At 43.8% G+C, this 20,029-nt stretch overlaps 1 protein-coding gene across 1 annotated transcript in view; it reads left to right on the top strand.

The window, feature by feature from the left end:
- NR1H3 (nuclear receptor subfamily 1 group H member 3) overlaps positions 1 to 19,557 on the top strand; it is a 38,232-nt gene extending 18,675 nt beyond the window's left edge. Inside the window, exons 2-10 of the mRNA XM_066633584.1 lie at positions 4,955 to 5,051; positions 7,125 to 7,334; positions 8,940 to 9,206; positions 11,523 to 11,731; positions 12,518 to 12,697; positions 13,922 to 14,021; positions 14,622 to 14,735; positions 16,118 to 16,212; positions 18,328 to 19,557. Coding sequence (XP_066489681.1) covers positions 7,217 to 7,334; positions 8,940 to 9,206; positions 11,523 to 11,731; positions 12,518 to 12,697; positions 13,922 to 14,021; positions 14,622 to 14,735; positions 16,118 to 16,212; positions 18,328 to 18,474 — 1,230 coding nt within the window. The 5' untranslated portion in view covers positions 4,955 to 5,051; positions 7,125 to 7,216 and the 3' untranslated portion in view covers positions 18,475 to 19,557. The remainder of the gene's footprint in view (positions 1 to 4,954; positions 5,052 to 7,124; positions 7,335 to 8,939; positions 9,207 to 11,522; positions 11,732 to 12,517; positions 12,698 to 13,921; positions 14,022 to 14,621; positions 14,736 to 16,117; positions 16,213 to 18,327) is intronic.
- The last annotated feature ends 472 nt before the right edge of the window (positions 19,558 to 20,029 follow it).

The following is a 20,029-nucleotide window of genomic DNA, read 5'->3' as shown; positions in this document are numbered from 1 at the left end:
TCACTCCTCAGGCCTGGTAATTAAACCCACAGAGATTCTATGGTGGAGTTGTGATCACCACAAGGTGATCCCCCACCTTGGAAGTGTCATTACCCCCCCCCCCCAATCTCCACAGGAAATTATCACTATTACAGCATAATCCTATCCTCCCTTCCCCGGCCAATGCAGTGATGCTGAAATGGCAATTGCTGCATCCTGGTTGGGGGGGGGGCAGTTACGGAGGTCTCCTCTGAGTAAGGGAATATTCATTCTTTTATCTGGGAGTAAGTCTTCGCAGTACGAAGGATTCAGGGTGACCAGATGTCATAACTGCTAAAGAAGACAAGGCACCCCAAATTGTAGGGCATTCAAGAAACACATAGGACATGACAAAATATAAGCTAAAAACCACTCATATATTGATTTCATATGGTTAATTTAAACACTATATTACTTATTATTAAATTTAAAACTATATTACATAAAATTTATAAATTACAGAAAGACTATGTGCGGCCTTCAGGGGCCTGCTCACAGGAAAAAGGAGATTTAAGTTCTTTTTCAGGACATGAGGCTAAAAAAGAGGACATCGGGTCACCCTGGTGAGGGCTCTACTCAGTTCTGCACTAGTGAATTTGCTGGTGGTGGTTCATGCAGACCCACACCACAGGATCAAGGAAGGGGGCTAGGATTTGTTTGCTGTTGCCGACCGGCTCCCTTTCCAGAGCCGAGGCATCCATCCCTGCCGCATCCCCTTCCAATTCTGCTCTCCTCCTGTCGCTGCCTCGTTCTGTCCTCCCCCATCCCTGTTCTCCTCTCAGTTATTGAAATTGCCTATTTCTGACTTCCAACGTGCACTGGTTTCTTTGCACCCTCACCCCTTGAAACTGCTCTCTCGGTGCTCAAACATATTGTTCAGTGTGCTGTGCCAGGGGTTATTGTGAAGGAAGGGGATGTTCTGTCACCATAGGTTGCAATCATTCCTTTATATAACTTTGCCATATGAGGCACAAATAGTTGTGTTTCATACCAGAAGTTTCCAGAAAGTTAATCTCTCAGCACCCCAGCACCCTTTCATCTTGCCTTTGGGTCACAAAGGGCAAAAAAGCACACTGTTTCTTAAGAATGCTGATGGGGAAGGGTGGGGTTGATCAGTCCCAAAGCAGCCTGAGTAAAAAAAGGGTACTGGAGCGATCAAGAGGAACCACTGTGAGATAGTGCTGTGAGAACATCTTGCTTCCTTAGGGCAGATCCTCGGGGGGAAGTGAGGAAGCCTTTTAGGAAGCTTATGAAAAATGTGCTGGGTGGCACAAAAATAAGAGGAATTGACAAGAGTCACTGTGGCACCAGCCTGTTGTGAGAAAAGATGATAATTTGGGCTATGGGTGGTGCTGTGCAGCTGTATCCTTGCATTGCCCTCCCTTAACACTCTGTTGCCAACACTGCTCCTTCACTTGTACACGTGTGACCTGCATGTGTCATGCGCACATACACAAATATCTGAAATTGGGGAAATTAGCAAGCCAAAGATCAAATCTAGCAGTGTGACAAGGTTTGGGATCATTGACATGGATGAGCAGTGCAACCAATCTCAAAGTGCCTCAAAATTAGGCTAACAGTAACCACAAGACAGCTTTTCAAAGAAGATAAAGAGTTTATTAAACAAATAATCTTTTGGGGAGAGAGAGAGAGAGAGAGATAAAAAAGGGGGGGGGGAATAACCTATCCTAGTCTGCTGGTTTGCTTGAGAGCAAAGTCCTTCTTGAACAGCAAGGCAGGGCTGCAAAGTTTCCAGGTTCTTCCAATGTGAAATGCCAGGCCATACTCCCCCACTGCCTCTGGAGTGAACAAACTCTGCTCTGTTCCTGTGTCTTGGTCTCTGTCTTTTTCTTGTCTCTTGTTCTAAATCTGCTTCCAGAGCAGGGAAGTTATGGGACTCTTCACAAAGGAAACAAAGGAATATCTGCAGGACAAAGGAGTTTGGAGAGCTTCTTAAGTGATGCATTTTGGGCTTCCTGGCCTTGCTTGAGTTTTCTAGAAAGTCCTATCTAGGAAGTTTCTACTGAACTTCCAGGGTGTGTTATCTCAGGTGGAAGGACTTCTTGGCCTAGACTAGAGTCTGAAAAGGAACTACCCAGTTAGGAAACTGTAATTCAGTTTACCATTCAGGCAGGACTTGTTCTTGCTAGTTATCCTTTGTCAGACCTCAAGCATACAGATTTAATCAACCATAGTGGGGCCTTTCTTTGGGAGCCAGCAAAATCTCATCCCTTTTCACTACAGGGAGGCCTGCCCGACTCTGAAACCAGGATGGACATGTGTTTGGGGAAAGAGCGTGTTGGTAACAACTCCTCCCCACTTAGATGTAGAAGTCCATGTGTGAACGGAGCTGTTGTACTTAAGATTTCAAGTTAGGTGGTGTATTTCTGTGGACTGGTCTTTTTTTGCATTCTTTTCCATTTGTAAGTATAAGAGTTGAGAATATATTTGAAGAACAGTATCTGTTTTTGAAACAGTGAGCTGGACTTCTTTGGATATGGGGCAATTTTAGGTGAAAAAAGGCCCTAAGGCAGTATTTCTCAAACTGTGGGTCAGGATCCACTAGGTGGGTTGTGAACCAATTTCAGGTGGGTCCCCATTCATTTCAATATTTTATTTTTAATGTATTAGACTTGACGCTACCATGGGATGTGACTGCATTTGGGGAAATGTTATAGGCCTGTACTCTTAACAAGTTACTATGTTTATTCTTTTAACAATGATAGTAAATGGGACTTACTCCTGGGTAAGTGTGGCTAGGATTGCAACCTCGGATTGTTAAAAATGTTCCTGCTTGATGATGTCATTTCTGGTCATGACATCACTTCCGGTGGGTCCTGACAGATTCTCATTCTAAAAAGTGGGTCCTGGTGCTAAATGTGTGATAACCACTGCCCTAAGCGAAAGGGTTAAGCATGCCCTCCCCAGCTGGTTGATGCCACAGCCTTGTAGAGCTCTTTTTTTGTTAAAAATGAAACACTGTTGGGGCAGTCTCTGCATAACATATACTTTGGCCCTTAGAGAATGAAAGGTGTAGGGCTGCGACCAAACCCTACTGTAGGAAGAAGGAATAGAACCGTTCCTTAGCTAGGGAGCTAATTTGTAGCTACGGTGTATAGCAGCTTAGAGTTGTGTGGTTTGATTCCTAAGCCCTGTGTCTGAAGCACAGTGGTTTGATTCCTAAGCCCTGTGTCTGAACTTAGTACCTTTGCTCTCTGTGCTGTTAAGCTGTTTCCAGGCAGGGTAGGTGCTGGTGCCAACGTATATTGGACGCACTTGGTGCCTTATCTGAAACATGAACGTGACCACAACCCAAGGAATATTTCCTTCCCCTTTCACCTACATTTACTTCCCCATGGGCTATCCTATTCATTCCAGCTGCAGCTCTGAGCGGAAGGCTTGTCTTGTATTCCATCCCTTTGCCTCTGGGAGTGGGGCCAGTTGGTGAGGCAGCAGACAGCGAGTTCCAACTTTTCAGGTACTCTTCATGCAGCATTGCTGCTGCTGCTGCGGTTTAAACTCAGATTGCTCTGGCTGAATAGCTGATCCTCTGTTCTTTCCACCTTGACTTTAAATATTGTTCATTAATTTCCTTAAGTATGTACACTGATTTTCACGATACAGTTAAAGTTAGTCCTTTTGGCTACTGAAACAAGCAGGACTCTTAATTGCATGCCATGCCAAGTGGGGGTGAGGGGTAGGCTACGAAACTGTCAGAACAGCAGGGTTGGGGTAATCAATGCTGCAAATTTTCTTGCTGTCTCCAAATTCTTAAATGTGCTGTGCTGTGTTTCTGTTAAAAAAAATTCTAGAACCTACTGGCTGATTTCTGTCAGCCAATTACATTTCTCTAAAATTTGATCCTAAGTCCATGCTTCTATAGCTTTTGCTGAAGATGATCCTGGTTACCTTCGTAGATCATGGCTGCAACATCTTTATCCAGCTGTCAAGATTTATATTGCTAGGCTGTGGAAAACAGCTCAACAACCTCACCACAGATCAATAAATGGTGACGATCTGGGATCTTACAAATTAACGTAACAAGTCAGGCAGGTTAGAAACTCAACTTTGCCATTGTATAGTATTCAATCCAGTTTACTTTGATTTGCTGTACTGAAGCTCTTCTCCCAACTGAGTGCGTACAGCCTAGATACAAATGTGTGTGTATTTCTTATAAGATGAGCAATGACTGCAAACTGAGATCTGTCCCTAGTTGAGAGACTGACAGATCTTGATCTCTCCTTATTGTGTGGATGAATATCGCTTAGGTTAAAATGGTGGTTTGAATGCTGTGTGAGTTTGTGTGTGTGTGTGTGCGCGCGCGCATATGTATTGATAAGTTAGAATAAAATAATGTCATTAAATATTCTGTTATATGTAGTGGCTTGTTGGTTTGTAATAATGGTATTAAAATCTACATGCCAGCATAATTACGAGTCATTTGGCTTGACTATGAAAGAACTCTACTCTGACTTTAGGTGTAAATGTCAGCCCAAGAAAATATTGTTGATTTTGAGTTAAATGATATATATTTTTAGCCTGCAGCAATATAATGGCAAACTACTAGTCTTGTACTGTGGATGCATGAAAAGTAGGCTGTGTCATTGATTTCATAGCTCTAGAATTGTTTATATTTTGTCATTACCTTGTCATGCCCATGTGCCTGGATGTTGTGTATCCAGTTTCTAAGCCATTGGCAATGAGCATGAATGGAATGAATTTGTAGAGTTGTAAATGTTTTTCATTTATCATTGCCCTCACTTTCGAGTTGTTCTTAAGTTCTTCCAGAGCTTTAGCAGATATCCCTGGTCTGGAAAGACACTACTGTACTTCCAGGTCAAGCAAAGGGATGCTACAGATCCACCATTTAAAAAAATTGCCCCTTATTTCATAAAACCACGGTCTTGTTAAACATATTTGACATCTCTTGTTTCAGATATTGTCACTCCAGAACATCCCTAATTTTTGGCAATGTTGACCTGGCAACCGTAGATAACCATTTACAGCCTGAAACTGCTTGTGGATTCACAAAGGTAAAATGAGAGATCAATACTTTGGAAAGGGCTTTGACATAGTATTTGTCTTCTGAGCAACCAATGCCATATCACTGCAGCTGTTTTAATCTGTAGCAGCAAAAAGACATTTCTGGATAGTTCCTCAAAATTCCAATCTAGTTTGCAGGATGCTGCAGCTGCTTTAGCCATCTTTTGGGGCATGAAGATTTAAGGTAGGACTATGCTTTATGAGAAACTTTTTAAAATTATTTTCTCAGCCTCTAGGGATGAAAAGAACACTCTCATGTTACCCAAAGCTAAGCTTATAGTTATGTGAATGGGCATAGTGCATTCCATTATCTCTCTCTTGAATTCACAACCAGTGGTACCAGTGGTAGTTTCCTTTCTGGGTCTAGTAGCATCTTCAGAGGTGCTGACAGAATTTCTTCAGGGCCACAGCATGAGGCAAGAGTTTTAGTAAATATCTGTTTCCCCCCTCACCTCATGCCATGCTCCCAGTTCTGATTGGGTGTAAGAAAAAACAAAAACGTAAGGTCATATGACATGATTAAGGACGCATCTGGTTTGTCCCTGCACCACTGTTGCCAGACTGGAATCCTCATATTTCTAAATGTTTGGTTTTTGTTCAGAACTGTCTCATAGGAGGATGGAAGAAAGATCATCCTTTGCCGGTTCCTAAACCCCTCCTCTTTCTCTCAGGCAACAGTGCCTCTTACCCAGCTAGCAGGGGTTGAGAAGAGGCTATGTTATATCTAAAACTCAGTTTTGATAAGGCAGTACCATTATTGCATTGGATACAAGCCATCTCTTGCACAGGCTTTGAAAGGTAGCCATGACCCCCCCCATGAGACTTTATGACCCCATTGGGGTGGCGACCCACAGGTTGACGAACACTGGCCTAGGAGATTCTAGTCCCACAGGGAAAAACTCTCAGGATTAGGTGAAAGAGGTGGTCACCCACCTTTAGTAGTACAAACCAATCAGTCTCTTACTTTGAAGAGCCTGCCAGAGGCAGGGCTTTTGGAAAACTAGTCAGGGAAGCTTATGATGAAGTTTCCCTTTACCATCCTGATGAAATTAAGTCAGAAAGAATTTCTAATATTCACCACTCAGAGGAAGTCTGCATAGTTTCCACCAAAGTATTGATACGTTATCAAAGTTAATTGAATAGCTACTAACTCAGCAGGAAAGAGACTTAGGATTTGCTGTTTGTGTGACAGGCAGGGAAACAGATATACCAAGTAAAAGAAACGAGCTTTGATGACTCCCAAAATAGAATTTGGGCACTTTTTGAATTGGAGGTTCAGAATGTCAACCTGGCTAATGTTGGGGTCATCGCAGGCATACACACCACATGGGCAATGATCCCTTTTCCAGATATTTCTTAACTCTCTGAGGAAAATGAATGTCTTTCTCTTTTCTCAGGAACTTCTTTGCAGTGGTCCCTCAAAGAGCAGGCTCAAGTTCTTATGGAGTCAAAAACTGCCCTACGCAGACAGCAGCAAGTTTTGCTTTTGCTGTTTGACTTGGCCTCCTCAATTGACCGATGATGTATCAGTTTTGAAATTCCCATAGGGATGCATCTTTGGCTCTAGCTGTCTGACCTTTCTCCTCATTTCCTGGAACCTAGTGCCCTTCAGTGTTGGTTTGTACCAGTTTCACTTAATTACTGAGTTGATGGCAGCTGAGGACCCAAATGGGCCAGATTGTTCAGATTCAGAATTCAGATTCTTATACGCAGAAGTTGAACCCTTTCAACCATGAGGGAACAAACCACTAGAAAGGCTAGGAGTCTGACTCACTTCTGTTATTGAAACAGCATGGGTAAACAGACTCCTTGGCAGCTTTGGGAATTAAAAAGAAGTTCCCTTATCCTGAATCGGATCATTAGCCAATCTAGGTCCATATTGTCAATCCAGATTGTGAGTGGCTGTCTGGGATTTTAGATAGGAATGTTTTTCTGTCCTACCTGGAGATGGTAGGGAATGAATCTGGGACTTTCTTCATGCAAAGTAGATTACTACTGAGCCACAGCCCTTCCCCTAATTCTATTGTGTTTTTTGTTCTTCTGCTTCTACTTTCTTGCAAAAGATTCGCTGTTCTGCAAAGAGACAGTTGCACTAGATAGATCTGAGCAGTAACTATGCTTCAGAGGTGAGAAGAACCTCTCTGGGACAGCCATCATGGGTCCTACACAGCTTGCTGCACAGAATCATGGGAAGAAGATGACAAGTGTATTTGAGATGGAGGAGAAAGGGTTTGCTTTTTTCCATGGCTCAGAGATTCCCCCTGAGCACACAGGTGAGACCAAGATCTTCTTTCAGGCACTTAGAATGAACATTTTGAGCAGACTAAGAGCAATCTGCACATGGCACACAACGGGGTAGACTGAGATGGTAGGATTTCAGGACTGTATCTGAAACTGTAATTGTCAGATGAGATGGGTCATACTTTCTAATGCTTCCCCACAGACAAAAAAAATCCCAGCATGTAGTAAACTAAATAAAAGTTTAGCAATCAGTGATCCTTCTGAATAAGCATGTTATTGTCTGTGTGAGAAAGCAGGAAATGCATAGGTGTTTTTTTTCCCTCTAGGAGGTGTTTTGAAAAAGGAACTGCTGCCCATTGTGTGCATGCTTATCCCTCTTTTGCCTTTGGGTTTTGAATTATTTTGAAAGCCTGTAAACAGTGTTTGACAAGAGGCAAACACAGGGCAAAAAGTGGTCAGCATGGGAAACAATGCTTCTCTCAAACCTGTTATAAAAAACGATCATCATGACTCCAGCTACGTGGAAAGAAACAATGCTGCCCTCTAGTGATGGCTCAAAGAGAATTAGAGAACCATGTTTTGAGATAGCAGCATGTTTACCAAGGAATAACCCCCACTGAGTTCAGTGGAACTTACTCCCAGGTGAGTGTGTGTATAGGATTGCAGCCCAAACCTGATTAAATGTTCAACTATTTTATCTCTTATGTAGAATCCTCAGCATTCTTGGAATCTTCCAGGGAATTTTTAGTTTCAGGTCCTTTAAGAATCAAATGTAAACAATCAGTAGGGCATGTGGTACCATCTATATATGTGCATGAAGAATGGGGGGATTCCTTGTTTGAGTGCCTCCCCTGGTCAGATTCTCTCTAATATGCTAGCTTTGTATGTGCTGGGAGGTTTTTAACAGAGTGGGGAGGGGATTCTGATCTGTGGTCCTTGATATGCTTTTTGTTGAGGTATAGTCCTTAGAAGGCTATTAACTTTTACTAATGTTTGAATTAATTCCATAGTTTCTAGACATGTGTGAGAGAGGCTTTGCTAAATATCAGAAGAACTTAACGTAGAATCTGCATTTGCTTTTGGCCCACTGTCTTATGTGTCTTGATTGGACCTGGACGGGGAGTTCAAGTTGTTCCATGCTCAGCCAGTTCTATGAACGGATTGATGTTGTACTTTACCAGAAGATACAAGAAGGTCTCCCACATGAGCATGCCTGTTTGTTAATTTTTGGAGGCCCTCATCCAGTTAGCCCTGCTGTCTGAGATGAAATGTGTAGCTGGGGAGGCAAAATGGTAAGTACTGCAGGTACCACAATGAGTTGTGTAAGTGGCCCCTCCCCGTTGCTATTGGAGCCATTCTGGGCAGCGATGGCAATGCACAGGAGACACTGTTTGTTTTGGTGAGTGCCTGCGTGTTACCGCTGCTGCCTGGAATGGCTCAGGTGGTGAGTGGGAGGGGCTACTTTCATGGTGCGCTGTGGAGCCTGCAGTACTTAACAGTTTTGCCCCCTCTAGTTACGCTACTAACTGAATTGCAATATATTAATTTTTAGAATACATCTTGCTGTGTCTTCCAAATCCAACTTCAAAACATTCCCTTTTTGAAATCATTTTTTTTGTCCTTCTCTGTATGTGTAGAAAATCCTCCCCTAAAACGGAAGAAGGGGCCAGCTCCCAAGATGCTTGGGAATGAGGTGTGTAGTGTATGTGGGGACAAGGCTTCAGGCTTCCACTACAATGTACTGAGCTGCGAGGGCTGCAAGGGCTTTTTCCGCCGCAGTGTCATCAAAGGTGCCCAGTATGTCTGCAAGAATGGTGGCAGATGTGAGATGGACATGTACATGCGCCGAAAGTGCCAAGAGTGCCGGTTGCGCAAATGCCAGGAGGCAGGCATGCGGGAGCAGTGTAAGTGACAAGTAGAGGAACGTATGTGACTTTTGGGTGTTCTCATTGCAATATTGTGCCTTATCTGTAGAACTGTCAGTCAGTATTCTGTGTCACTGAATTATAATTCTGTGTTTGGAAGACATGCGCATTAGCTGAACATTTGGATTATATCCAAAGCTTCCTGTCACTTAGAAGAGGGATAGAGATGAGGGACAGTAACTGATTTCTTCAGGTGGCTGTGCACACACTGTTGAAAAGTTTTTTCCACAGCCCTGAGCTCTAGAATCTTGCATTAAAAAAAATCAGGAATTATAGGAGGATCTATGTGGTTTATGCTGATATTCCAGGTAAGATGGTGGAAAGCCTAACTAAAGAGGAAATCTTAAAATAAATAGAAGTACAGGGTTTACTGAGGGAGAATCATCATGGCTTCTGTGAGGTCAACAGACTTGTGGATGTGGGCAAATCTATTGATATTCTATATCTGGACTTTCAGAAGACGTTGGACACAGTCCCTCACCAAAGACTCCCAAGTAAACGCCACAGTCAGAGAATAAGAGGGCAGGTCTTCTTAGGGATTGGGAACTGGTTGAAGACCAGGAAACAGAAAATGGGAGTAAATGGCAATTTTCACAATGAAGATAAGTGAAAAGCAGTGTGCTCCCAAGGATTGGTCTTGGGACCAGTGCTTTTCAACTTGTTCATAAATAACCTGGAGACAGGGATAAGAAGTGATGTGGCCAAGTTTGCAGATAACACTCTTCTGGGTGGTGAAGACCAGAAGGGATTGTGAAGAGCTCAGAAGAATCTCTTTCAAACTGGGGGAAAGTGCAGCAAAATGGCAGTTGTGCTTCAGTGTAAGTAAATGTAAAGTAATGCATACTGGGGCAAAAAAAATTAAAACCACATATAGACTGATAGAACCCATCAGAGTTCTCTGTAACAGATCAGGAGAGAGAGAGACCTAGATGCTGGTGGACAGCTTGAAGAAAATGTTGACCCAATGTGTAGCAACTATGAAGAAGACCAGTTCAATGCTCAGGATAATTTAAAGAAGGATTGAGAATAAAATGGCCAATATTATAATGCCGTTGTACAAATAGATAGTGAAGCCACATCTGGAGTTTTGTGTCTTGTTCTGGTTGTTACATCTCAAACACAATACAGTACAGTGGAACTGGAAAAGATGCAGAAGAGAGCGTCCAAAATGATTAGTGGGCTGGGGCACCTCTCTTAGGAGGAAAGGCTACAGTGTTTGGGGCTCTTCAGCCTAGAAAAGAGGTGCCTGAGGGGGGACATGCTTGAGATGTATAAAATTATACATGGAATGGATAGAGAGAATAGAGAGAAGTTCTTCCCCCTCTCACACCACACCAGAACCAGGAGACATCCACTAAAATTGTTTGGTGGGAGAACAGACAAATTTTTCTTTACCTTGCATATAACACAGACCAACACACATTTTGCTTCCTTAAATGTTACATCAATTTCTGGGTATATTTGGGGTGCCGATTCAAAAAATGGCATCCGTTTTGCCCTATCACGTCTAGTTTTGGAGACACTGCATAGCCTCATTAGTGATTGGTTCAAGCAGCTTCCTCATGAGGAAGCTGCTTGAACCAATCACTAATGAGGCTATGCCGTGTCTCCAAAACTAGACGTGATACGGCAAAATGGATGCCATTTTTTGAATCGGCACCCCAAATTCATATCAAACCACCATAAAGTTTGGGAAAAACTTTTCTGGCCCTCAATTTTGTAGGCCTGTGTAATCAATCTGTGGAACTCCTTGCCACAGGATGTTGTGATGGCCCCCAGCCTTGATGCTTATAAAAGAAATTGGACAGATTTATGAAGGAAAACATGGTTATAAGTCATGATTATATGCAACATCTGGGGTTTAGAGGTAACTTATCTCTGAATGCCAGATGCAAGGGAATGGCAATAGGATGCAGGTATCTTTTTGTCTTGAGTGCTGTCTGAGGCGTCTGGTGGTTTACTGTGAAAGGGAAGCTGGACTAGATGGGCCCTTGGGCTGATCCAGCATGGCTCTTCTTATGTGTGAATGTGGTCTGCTTGCTTGCGGAAGAACAGTCTAAAGAAGCGAGTTGGTCAGTGTGGACAAACTGCTTCTGTGAATTCTGATCCTACAAGCAGAATTTACATTGCAGCTTGATGATGCTTAGGAAACTAGAAATGCTGCATCATGGTGCTGCCAGCCCGCAGTGCTGAAAAAGCATAATTGAAGCTTTTGCCAGCAATGTGACGAAGCACTTTGTTGTCTTGCATGGTTATCTGTTTTCTCACTGCTCCCTGTCTGTGCCCTATTTTTAGGTGTTCTCTCTGAAGAGCAGATCCAGTTGAAGAAACTTAAGAAGCAGGAAGATGATCAGGCCCGGATGGCAGTTGTGCACCACAACCCACCATCCCCTCCCAGCAGCCCTCCCAAATTGACCCCTGAGCAACTTGACATGATAGAGAAGCTTGTGGCTGCTCAGCAGCAATGTAACCAACGCTCCTTCTCAGACAGGCTCAAAGTGACGGTAAAGGCACAGTTTAGGTGGGCTTTAAACTATAGGGGAAAAGCAGACCCTACAATTTCAATAAAACATTGCTTTGATGCTGGTTATGGGATGAGGAACTGAGGTGGCAAGGTCAGCTGTGGAGGGGGAGCTGTATTGATGAACATAGCATTCCTTTCTGATATTTCTCACACATTCTGAAAGACTCAGCAGTTGGGATGGGCTTGGCTGTGGTTCCCCAGGGATTAAGGACTTGCTGGTAGAACCTAAGAGCTTGTTTACATCTTCCACTGGCTGAGATCTGGCTTGTAATGGAGGAACAACAGAAGCTTGCTCATGCCAGTTTCAGAACTTTCTGAAAGTGCTGAAAGGAGATGTAAAGGCTGTGGGATAGCTGGCTATAGATTGCTGAGCAGGAGAGTAATGCAGTCTGCCTGATTCAGAATTGTAGCAGAGCTATAGGATAAGGAAGCTGTGGGGGAATTGAGAGTTGGGATGGTGTAGTAGTGGTTTGAGGGTCAGAATTAGACCTAGAAGATCCAGGTTCAAATCCCTGCTCAGCCATGAAACTTTCTGGGTGACTTTGGGTCGGTCACTGTCTCTCAGCTGCACCTACCTCATAGGGTTGTTGTGAGGACAGAAGAAGGGGAGGAAGCATATATACCACCCTGAGCTCCTTGGAGGAAGGGCGGTATAAAAATGTGAAAAATAATAATCATTTCAGTAGTTCAGTTTTCTGCCTTTTCTTTCTCCCTTTACCACACTCTTTCTTCCATCTCTCTCTGCTGCTTTCCCACCCTTTCGCAGCCATGGCCTCAAATTTCTGATCCCCTTCATCGTGAAGCACGACAACAGCGCTTTGCTCATTTCACAGAGCTGGCTATCATTTCCGTACAGGAGATTGTGGATTTTGCTAAGCAGTTGCCAGGCTTCCTGGAGCTTACCCGAGAGGATCAGATTGCTCTGCTGAAGACATCTACTATAGAGGTGAGCACTACACTTTGCCACTCAATGTCAGAAAGAATGAGAGCTCCAGATGTGTTCACCAGAGACACACACCTGACTTATGGAACATCACTAATGCTAGTTCACTAGTAGAAGAACCTTTTCTTTTTTTTCTAATTTGAGATAAGGTGGAGCAACATTTCGGGGCAAAAAGTTAGAGGTGTCTACAGTGGGCCCTTGTATCTGCGGATTTCACCATCTATGGATATAGAGGGTCCACATGAGTGCTTCCTGAGGCTCCCTGCAATTACTTACCTGGAGCCTTTGGAGGCCTCCTAGGTCACACCAGGCTGGTGACCCACTCTAATGGCCTCTGTTGGCCAACCTCAGCATGGCTTGCAGAAACCTCCAGAAGCTACTTCCAGTTTTTGGAAACAACTTACGGTATGCTTCTGAAAACCAGGAGAGAATCCAGTTAATTAAGCATAATTAAGTAATTGTGTGAGCTTTGGGAGTGGGCCCCAGCATCCACAGAATTCCTTATCCATGGGGAGGAAGGGGTCTGGAGGGTCCACTGTATATGCCTGGACTTCATCTCAGTCATTTGAAACTACAGTTCCTGTGATACAGAGCAGCCAGCTGTCCAGGATAGGAGATGTTGCAGGAAACTGGATCAGACATGACTGTTAATTTCCCTCCTTCCCCAGCATGGGAGGCTATTGGGATAGTGCTGGATTTCTAATTGTTCCAGTTTAAATCCCAACAAAATTCCATATAGCAGAAAGAGAGTGGACTGAGGTTGAGTATGACACCCACTGAACAGGACCAACTCAAGTCCTCCCAGTATCTGAGGTGGTGTGCCAAATGCTGCCCTACCCTTACCTGGGGATGTACCAAATTCCAGTTCTCCCTCTCCCTGAATTTGAGAAGTAACAGGGAGATGGAGCAGTAGAGGAACTGTGGAGAAGAGGAGCTGCTCTAGCCCACCACTCTCCTCCACACTTCCAGTAGTGGAGGTAAGTAAGTAGACAAAAGTGGGCACTTCCTGCCAAACCGCTGCCGGAGGCAACTGTTTCAGTTGGCCTCATGGATGGATTCCATTGGCCCTCATGGATGGGCCAGCACTGCCAGAGAGTCTGTTGTAGTGCAATGTGTTATTTCCTCATTGATGGTATGGGCTTGAACAAGCTGTGGTGCAGTAAATGTGTTGCTGATTTCTCAGCCAGGCCTTTAATGATTTCTTCCACATTTTTGCATGTGCATAAGGTGATGCTGCTGGAGACATCTCGACGCTACAGTCCAGAAACTGAGAGCATCACTTTTTTGAAGGATCTGAGTTATAATCGGGATGACTTTTCCAAAGCCGGTGAGCTCAAAGCATATATCCACATTTTTAAAATGTGCTTTATTAATTTGTAGGTGTTATCCTCTACCTGATATTTGAGCTTGGCCAAGTTTTTTGAAGTGGCAGTGGAGTGATTATATGGGAAGCGGGAGGGGGTCATGCCTGGAAGCCATTAAGAAAGGACAGAAGAACTACTCAGAAGGCTGAACACTGTAACCTTTCAGTACTTGAATATTGTCAAACATACTGTCACAAGCACAAGTATTAGAACATCTGCCATTTTCAACATAAGACTTTTACCAGAAGTACAGACTGGAATCACCCCTGTCAGTTTTCTTTCCTGTACTCTTTTTCTTTTGCCATTCCAAGAAGTTTGAGTAAGGAGAATTGACTTGGTTTTTCAGTTATGCTTCAAATTGGGACTAGTTTGTCCAAAGGTGTCAGGATATCTGGAATACTATGTGGAAATATTGATAGAAGGGCTGGTTCTTTTTCCCCCTGAAGCCTCTATTTAATTCAAGGCAGAGAATCATCTGCATTCCAAAATGCTCAGTCAGTTTTTGTGCAATTTCTAGAACAGTGTCTATTTTTAATCCCATCTCTTTTGTCTTTTTCTTCCAGGCCTTCAATTTGAGTTCATTAACCCCATCTTTGAATTTTCAAAGGGAATGAATGAACTGCAGCTCAGTGATGCTGAATACGCACTTTTAATTGCAATCAGCATTTTTTCTGCAGGTAATTAACCTAGGAAGGTGTGCAGCTGTTTGTTTAGTCAGGTTGTCTGGATGCTTTGATACAAAATGGTATTTGTCTGCAGCTATTAAACACAATCCAGTCAAAATTAAGCATTTTTTAAAAGTCTCATCTGCTTAATTTTATTTAACATTTTTATGGTGTTTTAGAGTAGTGCTTCCCAAACACCTACCAGGAAGTTTGGAGCACTATTAAGTTGTGGTGGTGGGGGGGGGGGAAGCAGTGCAATCCTCAGGATCGTGCTGCCGCTGGGGACAGGACGGGAGTTTTCTGCTTACCTGCAGGCAGTGCTGCAGTCCTGTGGAGCTCTGTGGGGTGCAGGGAGCCTTCCACAGGGCTCCCTATGCCTGCAAAAGTGTTTTTTTTAAAAAATGAAAAAAGGGCAGTTTTCATGATGAAATTAGAAGTGCCCTTTCCCCCTTTCTTTTACACATTCACACCCTCTGGACCCCCCAGGACTGCAGCGCTGGCTGCAGGTAAGTGTAAAAATCCCTCCCCCCCCTGACAGCAGCACAATCCTGTGGATCATGTTGCTGTGTTTCCCCCTCCCCCCACCCCTTAAAGGGGCATTGGTCAGTGCTTTCCAGGCTGGTGGGTCGCAACCCACCAGTTTGGGAATTACTGCTTTAGAATATTTGAAGCACTTCACACACAATTTTTACAGCAATTCATTATGTTAGACTGGTGGTATTCTTCTTGAATTGTAGAGGAGGGGTGTGCAACTGAAGGAGTGTGTCTTTTCCAGGCCTATTCTCAAAAACATCCTTCCTGCAATTTGAAATTCTGGCTGTCAAAATTCCAGAGATCATGGAGAAACTCTCTATATGTTCAGTTTTGTCTCTTGTAGAGAAATACCAAGTGTGCAGCTGTAAGAGCAGGGAAAAGATATGGCCAGTAGGGATGTTGGCATCAGGGGGTGAGGACACTCCATCTCTCTGTGTTTACTGAACATGGGAAAGATGTGTTCAGAAACAGCGCTTCTAAGACCACCTTTTTCAGAAGAAAGTTGTGAACAGGGATATCCTGGTCCACAGCTCACTCTTAGCTACACACTACATTAGCTCTCTCAGTGTTTGCCTATCTCTTCCACTGACTTTGATGGGACTTAAAAAGTGCTCAGCTTTGACTGATTACTTTCTGCTTTGGTAAACCTTTTGAAACATGGCTGAATGGCAGCAAATGGGGGATTGATCCCTGCTGCAAAATTATTTTGTGTGTTTCTAAGTTGTGGAATGCATGGACAGTTGTGGGCCAGGCTTAAGGAAAGGGGGCTAGCATTAAATTCCTGGGGATTAGCTTAAGGGGGTTAAATCTGATCCATCTGCATTCAACTACCTATAAAGCTTTATCCTACTTATTGGCAGACCGACCGAATGTTCAAGACCAGCTCCTGGTAGAAAGGCTGCAGCACACTTACGTAGAGGCTCTTCATTCTTACATTTGTATCCACCGACAAAATGTAAGTATTTGAGGCTGTTCTCTGAGTAATGACTGAGGACCCAATCCTATCCAACTGTCCAGCTCCGGTGTAGCCACAATGCAGCCCTGTGGTATGGTATGGGAACATGTGTTCCCTTTTAGAAGGCCCCAGCCTCCCTTTTAGAAGGCTCCTCTACTACAGGATGCAGTGCACACCTCACTGGCACAGCTGCACCAGCACTGGAAAATTGGATAGGCTTGGGCCCTGAATTGGCAAAGCTGTGTGTATGGATGAACTTTCTGATTAAAGTACATTTTAAGTTGACTGAATGGGTGTGATGGGCAACCAGCCAATATTTATTAGAACAAATACATATACAGTACTGTGAAAAAATGGAACAGTGAAATGCAAAATTTTCCAAAAAACTCGTTGCAGTTATTAGACGTTAGCAAGTGTTCAAAAGAACTTAGGGCCCAATCCTATTGCCTTGTAACATCGGCGCTGGAGCCCAGCACTGGGTGTTGTAAACATGTCGTAAAGCACATTTACAGCACCTGGCAAGGAGGGAGCTTTGGCACTGGGCCTCAGCACTGGGAAGATGGTAGTGCAGTCGGCGACCTCTCGCTGCTGGCCAGCGGATCGAGTGGAGGGTGGGGAAAAGGCAGGGGGAAGGCAGAACTGGGTGGGGGGAGGGTGGAACATGGGGAGACACCGGCCTGGAAGAGGGGTGGGGCCAGCAGAAGCTGCCTCTGCTGGATCCAAAGCTCTGTGTTAGGCTTGCAAGCCCTACATGGAGCTCCTCCAGTCTGCGCCAGTGAGGAAACCCATTGTGCAGGCTGGACCTTTCCTCAGAGGAAGGGGACAAAAGTCACCTGCAGGATACAACAGTAGCCATTTTGGCACCACTGTTCTTCCAGGTGCCAGGAAACATAGGATTGGGCTGCCTGTCTTGTTAGATACCTTGAGTTCAAGAAAGCATTCAGGCATAGTGGTTTTTTTTTTCCAGAGATACTGAAAGAGTGCACAGTAGGGAATAGCTGTGATAGCTGCTGGTATGATATAATTATGCCAGGTGATTAAAAACAATATTTTGACCTTTTCTTTCCCATTTGGGGAACTACCAAGGCAGCTCTCAGTGTTATAAATAAAAAGAAAATGGAAAAACGTAAAACTAGTTTAAAGGAAAAAGATGAATTTTATTTATAAATAAAAAGATGAATGCTGACATATCAAACAGTAGGAGCGAAACAGCCCAGAGTGTGGGGCTGAGGTGGTGCCATGGTGCCAAAAATGGCTGCTGTGGTATCCGGTGCGCCCTGAGCAGCCACTTCTGGCTCCTTGGGAGAAGGGAAGTAGACCCGCAATGGGGCTACTCGATTCTGTGGCAGCTCGACACAGGACTCAGGATCCGGTGGAGCTGACCTCTGCCACCCCACTCCCTCCGCCACCATGCCTCCTCAATGCCCTCTCCCCACCTCCCCCATGCCTCCACTCACCTCTCCACTGCCTGGCAGTCCGGGCAAGCGCCAGGCAGCGGACCTCCGGCCTCCCACCAACAAAGGCCAGCGCTAACCCAGGTAAACATGCTTTATGGCACATTTGTGACAGTGTGCACTGGCAGTAAGCCAGCGCAGCGAGCTCAGGATTGGGCTCAAAGATCATAACAAATAAAATGTAAAACAGGAAAATATATTTTTGCTGCCTCCAATACAATAAATAAAATATGAAATTATTTTTCATATTATAATTTATCATAATAATAAATATAATATAAATTGAAATATTAGCAATAATTGAAAATTAACACCAGTAGCCAGCAGATGACCTGTTTTAATTTGTGGAGAAAATATGGGAAATATTTGCTTGGTTTGGGCTTAGGTTTAGTATTATCACATTGGTGTCTAAAATGCTTTGCAATCTTATTCAGTTTCTGATTAGTCCTATGGGTGGGTCATTAGCTGCCTCCTGGTGGTGGGGTGTTAAATTACTGCTGTTTCTTGTATTTTAAGATGTACTTCACTTTATTGCAGTTTTGTTAATAATTGATTGTGAGCTGCTTTGGAAGCTTTATGACTGAAAAGTGTCATTAAAATACTAATATAAATGAATGAATGATTAGTCCGTATTGTCTTCTTTCTATGTGTGATCTTACAGGATCATCTAATGTTCCCACGGATGTTAATGAAACTGGTCAGCCTTCGGACTCTAAGCAGTGTCCATTCTGAACAGGTGTTTGCTCTTCGGCTCCAGGACAAGAAGCTGCCACCTCTTCTTTCAGAGATCTGGGATGTCAATGAATGACTGCACTGTCCCAGGGAACTGACTTGATGAAGTAACCCCATCATTCACCTTGTGCTAACAAGAAGCTGTCCTTCCCCCTCTAAAGCACTGAAGGTGCTGAGGGATGTGGGTGTGTGGTTTCTTTGCTGATGAGACAGTGTGGAAGGCAAATGACATGGACCAGTCTATGTTTTAGTCTTTGATTAGGGACAACAACTGAAACACCTCAATAGGGATGAAGAATCCACCCCAATAATTTCTCTAGTGGCTTTCTTCATTCAAGCACTTTTCCTTGAATGTGGTGTTTGGTACGGCCCTTCTAATTTCGAAGACCATCCAGACACAAAGAGGCTTCTCAGGAGTTTCAGAGGCAAGGCCCCTCTGTATTTCTGTTTTGAGTAACTTCATAAGAGTTCCTGAATGTGCATTCTACTATTCACGAGCAGGGAGCTGGATGCATAGATCGTGGTGTTCTCTGTTTATGAAGCTCCATTTCTAGAAAGGTCTTTTCTCTCTGGAAGATTGAACCTTATGTGCCATTATGTTGATTTTGGGAAGGGGGAGTGAGGATTTGCAAGGTATCTTTACTCTAAAGAAACATGTCTTTGTAATCTCTCCCAGTGTTCTCTCAACCCTCTCTCCACAAATGTCTAAAGCAGCATCATTGTGGTATTTAGGGCCATGTCACATATACTCACAAACACTGAAAGGTGTTACAGTGGATGCTTATGCAGCTCAGTGCTGTATACTTTGTTAGAAGCAAGACCCACTGAGTATTTGAAGGGTTGGAACCTTAAGGCATAACCTATGAGGAGGCCCTTACATTATATGTGCTCTGGTAGATTAAAGCAGCTCTGACAGGAGTCCAGTGGATGTTATTGTATTTCCTACCTGTGGAGTCTGCACCAAGCAGCACGCTTGTATTAAGCCACTTGTACACTGCACACTCTTGACAGAATTAGGAGCAGTGCTGTCACCTGCAGGTATCAGGTGACACATGCCATTTGTTGCACCCCAATCACTTTAGTTTCAATAGAAAGAATATAACAAATGTGCCTAACAACACAGCCTTCTGTTGGATCTTGTACCATTTGTTTTTTTGATTTGGCACCAGTGGGGGGGGGGGGGTGGTTTGGGGAAACAACTCCGGAAAACAAGGAATGCATTTAGTGACTTATTGCACGGAAAAAATGGATGTGCTTTTGTCTCTGCACCTTATACTTTTATCCAGACAATGGCTGCTTGGCTCCATGGGGAGTGGGTGAATGCCCCTGTGCAAAGCAAGTACCTAAGTTACTTGAGTGGTTAGCTCAGGATGCCAGCTATATGGACTAGCGTGGCTTACATTATGCCCTCTCAGTGGACCTGGAACGATCAGCATGACCTTATGTCTCTTCATGTCGGGAGTAGAGGGATGGAGGAATTCTGAATCCTTGAATTTAGAGCTGTTTGTATGAGCCCATAGTTTACATATGTGTAAAGTTAGTGATGTTGTAAACATTGACTTAGACTTGCAGACTGCATAAGTTTCAAAGGATGGAACTGAATATTACACACAATGGGTGTAACAAAATGT

The sequence above is a fragment of the Tiliqua scincoides genome, chromosome 1, assembly GCF_035046505.1.
Source record: "Tiliqua scincoides isolate rTilSci1 chromosome 1, rTilSci1.hap2, whole genome shotgun sequence".
NCBI classification, from domain to species: Eukaryota; Metazoa; Chordata; class Lepidosauria; order Squamata; family Scincidae; genus Tiliqua; species Tiliqua scincoides.
Note: the sequence above shows the minus strand (reverse complement) of the source record. Positions and strands in the feature narration are given on the sequence as shown.